Below are 11,795 nucleotides of genomic sequence, written 5' to 3' on the forward strand. Positions count from 1 at the left end.
GGGTCATAGGTCACTTCCATCCATTTGAGCATGTTTTACTTTCTAAGCAAGGAGCCACCATGGGAGACCTTTTATCTTTATTTTGGGAGGTAGAGCCTCCTCCCATACCTTTAAGTTTCTCCATTCCAAATCAGGATCCTGAATGCCAGAAGGATGACTCTTGTGGGACCATAGGGAGCTTCCTGCTTTGGTATTTTGTCATTATAATGGTTTTGATGATCTTCTCTCGGTTTTCTGTCTGGGTAGGATATCCTTTTTCATTTTAAATAATATCTGTAGTGTACATTAGGGGATTTTTTTTCATAAATTTACTCTCGTGGAAAGTACTTTAAAGATTTTTTTAGTTCTGAAAATAATGCCATTTCATTCTAGAGAATCCAAAAATATCGAAAAGGATAAAGAACATTTAAGTCTAATTTTATTTTACAGAGATAACATTTTGGAAAACATCTTAGATTTTTTTTCTTTTATCCTAGTATATCTCTCTATCTTTGCTCTTACACGGTTGGCATTATATTATATACATTTTCATATCTTGCTTTTAAATGTGATATATTGTAAATTGTTATATTCATTCAGTAGCACTTTTGCTTGCATAACTTTCTGATTTGTGGTTGTACCATAAATATTCTGTAATTGTGAGACATTTAGGTTGTTTGCAACTTGTACATAGGCTATGTAATACTGAGATAAGTTTTCCTACTGGTTAACGACTTCCAAATTCCTCTCATAGCCATGCAATTTTAGTCACATTCATAGGATTTAGGGTATTTTAGAATGAGACAATAGAATAATATATTTCTGAATAGATTAAGATGCGAAATTAAATAAATAACTAAAGTCAGCAATTTCAGACGACTATTCGAAAAAGAAAATGTCTTTTTTTTTTTTTTTTTGTTAGTCCTGGGCTTGAGCTCAGGGCCTGAGCACTGTTCTTGGACTTTCTCAAGGCTCTACCACTTGAGCCTCAGCAGCACTTCCCACTTTTTTCTATGGTATGTGGTACCGAGGAATCAAACCTGGGTCTTTGTGCATGCTAGGCAAGCACTCTACCACTTGGTAGGCCAAACTCCCTGCCTGAAAATGTCATTTTTATAGGGATGGTTTAATCCACTTTATCTGGACTGTGGTGCTTGAACATGTGAGCAACCAGGCTCTTCTAAGTTGCTGATGTTGCATTTTTGCTGGCTATTAATACTAGGCTAATGATTCATCAAGCCACCATGATTTCACACTACAGCCAAAGCCCTGCTTTGACAATGGTTAGCTAGACCAAATGCTCCATCAGCTCTGGTTGAGAGTTTTGTTAATTTTATGCCAGCTGGATTCCATTATCATAATCAGAGATTCTTCCTCCTTACCACCCCCTGGCCGAGAAGTTTCCTCTAAAGTCTAACTGCTTCTTAATGTAAATACTTTGCCAAAAGGGGAATTAGAGTAGTGATAGACTAGCTAGCTAAGTATATTACATTGGGTCTGGCAAGAAAAGCTACTTTAGAAAATTAACAAAAAATTGAAATTGATCATTGGCAATTTCATCAAGATCACTTAAAGAGACCTAAGTGATTCCTCTACTCCCTTGTATTGGCTCTTTGGATTCATAGAGCCTGGAAATTCAAGGACCTCATGAGAACATTTAGTTCAGCCTCCTGTTTGTGGGCAAGTAAGGAACCCACCCTACTATATATTTTTTATAATGCCAGTGCTCAAGGAAATTAAGTGACTTGTCCAATGTCACATAAGTGGTTAGTGACAGAGTGATAGAAACAGAAAAGACCCAGATTTCCTGCCATATTATTTGTTTACTTCAAAGCATGGTTTAAAATGTTGAATTAAATCTCCTCAGTGCTGATTAAAACCTTAATTATCTTAGAGGTTTCATCTTTCCCTTTTTACCCTTGTGGCAGCTACAATTGACTGGACTGCTTCTTCTGAAGGGTCCCAGATTTGAAATCTGAGAACCATATGAGAGCTAGCTGAGGAGGATGGAATTTCCCCTTCGCTTTGAACTTCCTCATTTTCTTTGCTAAACCATGGGCCTTCATTTACAAACCTTGAAGTAATGGTAAAAGGGTGATGGCAATGTGGTGGTAATTATCCCTCCATATGAGTCTTGCTGGATTTCCTCTGGATTTGCTATTTATTCTTTCTTTACCCTTTTGCTTTCAGAGCCCAAATACTGTGTAGTTTATATATTTGTTTAGTGTTTATTCAGATTGTTAGTACTGGTATTTTTCTTAACAGTGTTAGTTTGAAATTCTCTTACATATGTGGAAACTGAGCTTAGGAGACATTGTTAAATGGGTTGGTAAGATCACAAAGCTGATGAGTGACAGAAAGACAGAACATCACCCACATTTTCTACCCTGCCCCTTAGGGCAGGCACCATGCTGTTTTCACTCACTAAGTCACACACAAAGACAGTTCATAAAATGTGTTTATAGCCACAGTTCATATGATTCCACTTAGCTTGATGCAGAATCTTCCTTTTGAATTTGTGGCTATATTTTGATTTGCCATAAAATGTGAATACTTTCTATGGAAATGACATATAGTGTTTTTTTTTTTGTTTTTTTGCTTTTTTTTGCCAGTCCTGGGCTTGAGCTCAGGGCCTGAGCACTGTCCTTGGACTTTCTCAAGGCTAGAGCTCTACCACTTGAGCCTCAGCACCACTTCCGGCTTTTTTGTATGTATGTGGTACCAAGGAATCGAACCCGGGTCTTTGTGCATGCTAGGCAAGCACTTTAACCACTATGCCAAACTCCCAGCCCACATATACTGTTTTTAAGCACCTTTCCTTTCCATTGTGCACATATAAAATGAAGAGCTATAGGAAAGCAGACGAAAAAGTGAAATATAAATCATTCCAGCTTATGTAAATATAGCCAACTACAATTAAGATTTAAGTTTATAAACTTTCAATATTCTCTCTCTCCTCCCCACCCTTCCCCCCAGAATTCAGGGCCTGGGTACTATCCTTGAACTATTTTTGCTCAAAGCTAGCACTCTTGACCCACAGTACCACTTCTGTTTTTTTCTGATTATGTGGTAAGAAATTGAACCCAGGGCTTCATGCATGCTAGGCAAACACGCTATCACTACTATCACTAGGCCACATTTCCAGCCCAAATAACTCTCTTATATTTAAAATATTTACGGAGTACTAAAGTATAATTTTGAAGGTATTTTAAAGAGGATTTTTCTTTCAAGATTTTCATAGAATTACTGTAATCCAAAAAGCCTTGTTAGAGATAATTAAAAAAAAAGGCAAGGGATCTTAATTGCAGTTATAAACATCTAAGTGTGACACTTTTCAGCTCAAGGATAGTTTGACTTTGGTCTTTCACTAGGTATAGACAACTTGAAAAAAACTGAAGGAAAAATACAGTTTTACCACTTACAGCCCACTGCTGCTACTATTTATATGACTGTCCCTAAAAATCTGTTCTTTTCATGTTACTTTACTTGTGATCAACTGGATGCACAGATTTACATCCTTTTTACCCCAGATTGAAATATATTTCCTTGTGCTATTGCATATTTTAATCATGATTTTACAATTCTATTTTATACAATTATTTCATAATTTAATTAGCCGTTGTCCACTTTTGAATTTTGACATATTATCTCAATAGGATGTGGTAAATATATCTGCGAACAAAATTTTTCTTTGGGGGGTTATTTCCTAGCGATAGATTCTCTAGGAAAGAATTATATATGATATCGATATTTGAAACGATGTGAACAGGTTTGATGGCATAGCACTATAATCCCAGCACTCAGGAGGCTGAGAGTCGGCCTAGACAACACAGGGAGACCTTGGTTGAAAAAACAAGGAAACAAAATCCAGCGTGTAATGAATAGTTCTTAATACTTGGTTCATTCTGAGATAATTGCTTTATATTTGTATCATTTGGAAAAGTCACTTTCAGCCTCAAAAAGCAAGACACTAATGTGTAAAATGAGGCAAATATATTTTTGGAGTATTGGGGTGGAATATTTAGAATTGGTATTATCTGAAGAAATCCATTTCTTCTTACTGCCATATGCACAATTATATATATATGTGTGTGTGTGTGTGTGTGTGTGTGTGTGTATGCACATGTAGTACATTATGGTTGTGTTTTGGAGAGAAATTTGTTAAGGATTAAAGAAACAGTAAGTCGGGGCTGGGAGTTTGGCCTAGAGGTAGAGTGCTTGCCTAGCATACACAAAGACTCGGGTTTGATTCCTCGGTACCACATACATAGAAAAAAAGCCAGAAGTGGTGCTGCGGCTCAAGTGGTAGAGCTCTAGCCTTCAGAAAGTCCAAGGACAGTGCTCAGGCCCTGAGCTCAAGCCCAGGACTGGCAAAAAAAAAAAAAAAAAAAAAGAAATAGTCCACAAATTCAAGTAAAGAATCTTTGTATATTTGTATCTCTTATTAGACATCTTATTGAAAGAGTTCACTTAGCATAGTGGCTCAAGCCTATATAGAATCCTTAGCTCCTTGGAAGGCAGTGACCTAGGGGATCACCATTTAAGGCCAGCCTAAGCATAAAGGTTTGAGAAACTCCAGCTCCACCAGTGGCTGGGAGTGGTGGCGGGGCCTGTTTTCCAAGCTACAGGAGACATGGGCTGGGTGTAGTTGTGCCATCCCCAGTGATACTGGCAAGCACAAGTAGAATTACAGCCCAGGATGGCATAAAACAATACTCTACCTCAACAATCACCAAAGCAAATGGCAGTTGGAGTCAGGGCTTAAGTGGTAGAGTACCTGCCTAGCAAGTGCAAAGGCACTGAGTTCAACTCACTAATTCAGCTCACTAATTATCATAGAGTGGCTTTGAATTCTCAGTCCTCCTGCTTCAGACTCCTGGGTGCTGGGGTTATAGGCAAATACCATCACTCTTGGCTTAAAAAATTAAGTATTACCAAATTTGTTCTTAAAATCTGTAAAATAAGTTGATAAAGGAAAACTTTACAGCCTACATTGCTCTTTGATATTTTTTTCCAATCTCTGTTCCATTTTACTTGTTTTTAAAATATTTTGGTAGACTCTGCTATCAAAGCTTGGTCTTCTGACCTGGCAGCAAAAGCAGGATTACAGTAACAAGATTACAATAAGTACTTATTTAATTGTGCTAAATATTTAACATTAGGTATTATCAAGGACCTTGAGCCATAGTGTTTCTTAAGTAAATACTAGTGAGAAAAAAACCGAGATCATTTTTATTTATCAATTTCTTAAACAGATGTCTGAGAATAAAAAGGATGAAGATAGTGGGACAAGTGCGTCACTAAGTAAAGGTGAGAGCCAGTGCATACTTGATCATGGATATGATGAGAGAATTATATGCTGAGTGTGGAAAGCAAAGGGCATTGTAAGGCCTCTTTGGTCTTCACTGGGTGAACTTGCTTTTCTTCATAGTACAGAAAGGCAACTTAGCTGCTTTATGAGAACCACCCAAAGCTGTGAACTACTGGTGGAGTTCAGACTTGTCATTCCGCAGCACTTTCCCTTCGTAGACCTTGCCCATCATATACTTTCATTGCTAGTACTATGACAGAAAAATGAATGGCAGCTGACTTCATTTTCAATAATCTAAAAGCAGTGATATGCTTTGAATGGCTCTCCAGAAATGTGCATATTTTTGTGCATAAATTTATTCATTACTAATTTTTCTGATAATAAAGGATGCATACCACCCAACTTACAAGAAAATATATGAAAACTGGGCGCTCACGTGTACCTCTAATCCTAGCTACTCAGGAGGCTCAGATCTGAGATCAAGGTTCAAAGCCAGCCTGGGCACAAAAGGACCTGAGACTCTTATCTCCAATTAACCTCTAGAAAATGGGAAGTGGGGGTGTGGCTCAAGGATAGGGTGGTAGCCTTGAGCTGAAGAGCTCTGAGACAACACTCAGGCCCAGGGGTGGGGTAGCTTGAGCTGAGGCGCTCAGGAACAGTGCCCAGAGTTCAAGCCCCATGATCCACCACAAAAAAAAGAAAAAAAGAAAAAGAAAATATATGAGGGGCTGGGAGTTTGGCCTAGCTAGCATGCATGAAGATCTGGGTTCGATTCCTCAGTACCACACACAGAAAAAGCTGGAAGTGGTGCTGTGGCCCAAATAGTAGAGCTCTAGCTTTGAGAAAAGCCCAAAACAGTGCTCAGGCTCTAAATTTGAGCCCCAGAACTGTCAAAAAAAGGTGGGGCACACAAAAGGACCTTATCTCCAATTAACCTCTAGAAAACGGGAAGTGGGGCTTGGCTCAAGGGTAAGGCACCTTGAGCTGAAGAGCTCAGGGATAGTACCCAGGCCAAGTTCAAACACCATGACCCACAAAAAAAAAGAAAAAAGAAAAAAAAGACTTTATGGTAAATTCTGTATAGACAATTATTTCACATGAAATGCTCGCCTTAGTTGTTAAATCCTTACATTAATGAGCCAGCCATCCCATGTACAAATGATAAGTAAGTATAGTTCTAGGATGAATATTATTTCCCTTGAAGTTAATAGATGGAAAAGAAACAAATGATGTATTTTGGAACTTAATTTGGTTGTCAGTGACTAGCCTTCCTTCTGAAATGGACAATGGCTGTAGAATATTGGAAGAAAAAATATTTCATTTCAGGCCAGTATTTACAGTGTAGTGTTTACAGGTATGACATTGAAATCTGCATTATTAACATGTTCTCTATTACTTTGTTAAGCCTAGACAGTCATCAAAACCACGTGCCAAGCTTTGCTCTCTAGAGTTTGTTCATTTTCACGCTATGGATAGATACTCTTACCTGAACTAGTTTCAAGTTGCTCACATGCTGTCACTGAGCATGGAGTTGGAAGAGATGTACGATAGTACTCCCTTGTAGAGTATTTCCAATATCCATTCACAACAGATATGCATAGCTTCAAGATCATACAGTTTAATAAACTGTAGATGATAATGAGAAAACCATGGTTGTCATGTAACTACTACCTTTTAAGGTTGACTTAATCGTAAGTTTTCATAATTTTTCTGAGAAAAAATATTTATTTTTACACCTGCTAGGTAGTTTTCATAATTTTTAACAATGACAAAAAATGCCTACCCATGTTGCAGTTCTTGCAAATGTAGTAGATTTTGTTGTGAACTGGTATAGGCCAACACACTATTAAAGGATCCATTATAGTTCTTGCTACTCAAATTACATTCAGACGTACCCCTGAATTTCTGAAACATCAGGGCAAAGAGTTAACTCTTTCTCTGGGAAAGTTTGGAGAATTCGCTCTTTAAACTTATATTCTAAAGTCTATAAAACTTTAAAATCAATATCTATATCAAGTGTTTGTGTGATCTCTTTGGTCTTTAAGAGATGGTAAAATGCAGTCAGTTGCCAGTAATTGTAAACCACTGGAGAAACACAGTGACTGGCAATTGGCCACTCATGGTGATCTCACATACGCTGTAGGCCTCCCCGAGTAATGTGAAATCGTAATAACCAATAGTATGCCTAACTTGATTTTTTTTTCTTTTGCCTAGCAAGCAAAGAATCTTCCTATAAGAGGCAAAATAAAGATGATTTCTGGGACTCTTCACAAGTGATGAAGAAATCAAAGCAGAGCCAACTTTCCCCTGTAACTGACTCAGAAGTGGCTTTGGTAAGTGCCTATCTTGAACAAAGACGAGCCAAGCGCCATGCTCAGTTCCACCAAGTGAATCAGAGCCAACAAGACAGTGATACTACTGAATGTGACAGTGAAGAATCTTACTCGGGGGCCTCCTCATGGAAGGAGAGTGAGAGTGAACACCACCCATCACCAGCCAGTATTAAAAGAAGAAAAACAGCTCAGAGGCCAAAGAATCTGGGAAGTTACCAAATTAGGGAAAAGCCCTGCCTCCACTGCAAAGCCATGAGAACCAATGAATGGTTGACACGTCATTTCCTACAAAACAACTCAGCATCAGCCTCCATGAAGGGAGATGCTCAAGAAGAACATTCTATGCCAGATATTAATACAAAATTCAGTAAATTTTGAATGTTCTCATTCTTTCTTTACTTGAAGCCCAATGAAAGAGATGAATAAAACATGAAAAATCATCAGAGTCCTAGGTGAGGAGACTTTTGCAATAAAGCCTTTCTGACAACAACAAACAAAAACATACTTGGAACTCGAGGTAAAATTCTACACAATTCTTTATTTACCAAAAGGCCAGCAAATGTATTTATGGTATCATTTGGAACACTGAAGATCTGTATCCATTATGATTTTTTTTCACTCAAAAGAACCCTGAGTGTATGTCTGTAATACAAATAAGGAAACTCTTTAAAAATATGTTGAGAAACAATTTGTTTATTCAAATTTTGATTATTTCACTTACCAATAAACTAAGTGAAGTTGGTTGGAATAGAATTGGCCCATTCTCTCAAGGCTTATAGCTTCAGGTAATTCTACCAGCGTTTTGTTGTTACATGTGTGCCCATTAGGGGCTGTTGAGGAAGAGATGAAAAGCCTAGAAGAGAGGCCTGATTCCTAGACTAGAACAAGGAGGGGTGAAGCATTAAAGATCTTCTGGTTGGGCCAGGAGTCTAGCTTAGGGGTAGAGTGCTTGCCTAGCATGCACGGAGACCTAGTCTCAATTCCTTGGTACCACATACGTAGAAAAAGCCAGAAGTGGCAGTGCTGTGGCTCAAAGGGTAGAGCTCTAGCCCTGAGGAAAGCCTAAGGACAGTGCCTCAGGCCCTGACTTTAAGCCTTGGGACTGGCAAAATAAAATAAAAAATAAAGATACTTTGGTTGTGTGCTATGCACAATTGTAGTTCCAAGGGCATGACAATAGTTCAGATTTTCTCAGATGCTTGTTAAACTAGAAAGGAAGAATGTATTCAAGACTATTGCAGTAGTGATCAGAAGAGGTAAGCAGCCTAACTCCTGGAAATGGAAGACAAGTAGAGGTTCATAACCAAGAGGAAGGATGGGATCAGTGGATAGAAAATTACTTGAGGGAATTATAGGGATAAGATGATTCTTGCTAAACTGTCTTGATAAGATTATTGTGAAGGCCAAGGGTTTTTTGTTTTTGTTTTTCCAGTCCTGGGGCTTGAACTCAGGGCCTGGGCATTGTCTCTGAGCTTCTTTTGCTCAAGGTTAGTTAGCACTCTACCACTCGAGCCACAGCACCACTTCTGGCTCACTGGTACCACTTCTGGTACCACATATGTGGTACCGAGGAATCAAACCCAGGACTTTGTGCATACTAGCCAAGCACCCTACCACTAGGCCACACTCCGGGCTGCAGGCCAAGGGTTTTTATACTAATTGTGAAAGGTGAGGAACTTGATTAGTTACAAAGAATGAGCAGATATCAAAGTTGGGTGATTATGGGCAGGTCAAGACCGAACAGGTCTAAAATTCAGCCCTAACCAAAAGCAGGGCTTAGAGGAACCTAACGTTTGGTTAAAGACAGAGCCTCCATCATAAAGTAGTTGAAATCCAGACATGGACTGGGATTTTCCATTTAAGTGGAGATCTCATGTGAACAATTCAAGCAGGTCTAAGGGGATCATCATAATTGTGGAGATCATTCCGTTAGATGGAAGAACCCTATATGGGATATAAAATAAGGTCCAGTTCCCAGAGGAGAGGTTTATCTACCTTAAAGGTAGAGTCAAAGATTTTTTTCCTTGTATTTCTATGGACTAGTATAGGGCTAGGCCACATGCCTGATAAATAACATGACTGAATCAGTACACAAAAGGGAGTCCTGAATGCAAACTGGAACAGCTGAGGAAACTAAGCCAAGGAATCCACCTATGATACGGGGGTCAGTATCTACAACTGAGTGAATACATCTGATATTTTCTTTTTCTTTTTGCCAGTCCTGGGGCTTGCACTGTCCCTGAGATTCTTTTGCTTAAGGCTAGCACTCTACCACTTGAGCCACAGCACCACTTTTGGCTTTTTCTGTTTATATGGTACTGAGAAATTGAACCCAGGGCTTCATGCATGCTAGGCAAGCATACTACCACAGAATCACATTCCTAGCCCCATGAATCTGATATTTTCATCTGAACAGGATCAACAAGCTTAACATATTTTATCTAAGTAGCATTGCCTTCACCCCCACAGAAACAGTTCAAAATATAGTAGTAAGTTGCAGAGGCAAGATTTGGACACATCTGGCTTTAAAATTCAGGCTCTTAAGTATTGTGATCTTAATCATTATTCTGTGATTTTCATCTGTGAAGATGAAAAATAGTTACTTCCAGGTAAATTAATCACTATTTCTCACACAGTCATACATGAAATCCAAGCAGAGACAATTCACTGGAACAGGAGGTTGATGGCTATTTTTCAGAAAAAAAGTAAGGGTAGGGCCGGGAGTTTGGCCTAGTGGTAAAGTGCTTGCCTAGCATGCACAAAGACCCGGGTTTGATTCCTTGGTATCACATACTTAGGAAAAGCCAGAAGTGGTGCTGAGGCTCAAGTGGTAGAGTTCTAGCCTTGAGAAAAATCCAAGGACAGTGCTCAGGCCCTGAGCTTAAGCCCGAGACTGGCAAAAAAAAGGGGGGGGGGTTCCTGCCCCAAGTATTTTGCTTGTCTAGACTATAGACTAATGACAGTTACCCAGCCATTTACATCCAAGGCTGCTACTTTTTCTAATCTCATCCATCAGGCTGGAGGGTACCAGAGGATTGAAGGGTAGGAGATAGATTCCATAAGAAGAGGAAATCAGAGTTGGTTAGACACGAGGGCATATAAGTATGAGGGGATTAAAGAGGATAATCTGAGAACATTAAGCCCCAAACAGGCTAAACGTAGGTGGGAGGACATCTAAAGCCAAAGAGTTGCTGGAGTAAAAGAATATGGACAAAAAATGTTTGGCTAGGAGAGTTGTAACTGGATTAATGAGCATAGAACTGGTGAGATGGGAGATGGCTCATGAAAGTGGGGTGAAATGTTGGTTACATGGTTACCTCTGTGCAGAGCCTGGTGTGGTATGGACTGTCAGGATGCATGCCAGGCTCTTTTTTAGTCCTTCCTTGCAGGATGAGATAAATAAGATAATTGGTTTTGATGGGTGAAGCCTGTCATCTGAGCGGCTGACTTGAAGGGATTCTTAAGTTTGCCTCTGTGATCCATCTGTGAAGCTAAGTTTCAGAATGGACTTTTGTGACAATGTCCATTTTTATCAAGTATCACATTTCCTATCAGCAACTGAGAGATAGAGGAAACGTGATGCAGGGAAGGGTCCAACGAAGGTGAATACGATAAAGAGAATATATGTATAAGAGAAAAAGTGGTGAATGAGGGAGCTAGGAATGTGGGTTACAGGATTAAACAGTCTCAAACTCTAGAATCATTCCAGACTAGTCTGTGTGATCCCACTCCCCTCCCCGCCCCCTGCCAAAATTAATTAGGGAGCGTGTAAAGAATGCTTGTCTATTCCAGGCAAACATTTTATAAAGATTATCCTTCATAAGACTGCAAGATAAGTATTATCCCAACTTCATACATAATAAAATAAAGTATGAGCTAATTACATAACATATCCAAAGTTATGTATTTGGTAAATGGGGAGGGAAGGAGCTACAGTTTGGGCTCTATCTAACCATTTGTTTTCTCCCCTAATATAGTACATTATCCATTTTTATAATTACATAAAAAGTTGGGACACCAAACATCGAATCCAATCCAGGCCTCCATCCAGAGGACTGTTGGTAGAAATTCAGCTAAGAGTCATTAGAACGTGACTAGAGATGAGAGTCATTTCTAGGTAGGGAGGCTTCTCAGTATCCACTTGAGTTCCTCTGAAGTGGGCAAGCCTGGCC

General features: G+C 39.2%; 1 protein-coding gene across 1 annotated transcript; it reads left to right on the top strand.

Annotated features, from left to right (window-relative positions):
• Ssmem1 (serine rich single-pass membrane protein 1) lies at positions 1 to 8,311 on the top strand. Its single transcript, XM_090333297.1, has 3 exons — positions 1 to 242; positions 5,235 to 5,289; positions 7,505 to 8,311. Exons 1-3 carry the CDS (start codon positions 60 to 62, stop codon positions 7,999 to 8,001), a joined length of 735 nt encoding a protein of 244 aa, XP_090189423.1. The 5' UTR covers positions 1 to 59; the 3' UTR covers positions 8,002 to 8,311.
• The last annotated feature ends 3,484 nt before the right edge of the window (positions 8,312 to 11,795 follow it).

Source organism: Megascapheus bottae, chromosome 5, assembly GCF_031878675.1.
Source record: "Megascapheus bottae isolate mThoBot1 chromosome 5, mThoBot2.hap1, whole genome shotgun sequence".
Classification (NCBI taxonomy): Eukaryota; Metazoa; Chordata; class Mammalia; order Rodentia; family Geomyidae; genus Megascapheus; species Megascapheus bottae.

What these genes read in the sequence shown, in the direction of transcription:
- Ssmem1 (XM_090333297.1), top strand. Translation starts at nt 60, where the DNA reads ATGGGAGACCTTTTATCTTTATTTTGGGAGGTAGAGCCTCCTCCCATA. An exon ending in TCTCTCGGTTTTCTGTCTGG is followed by an intron (nt 243 to 5,234) that starts GTAGGATATCCT and finishes TTTCTTAAACAG; the next exon opens with ATGTCTGAGAATAAAAAGGA. An exon ending in AAGTGCGTCACTAAGTAAAG is followed by an intron (nt 5,290 to 7,504) that starts GTGAGAGCCAGT and finishes TCTTTTGCCTAG; the next exon opens with CAAGCAAAGAATCTTCCTAT.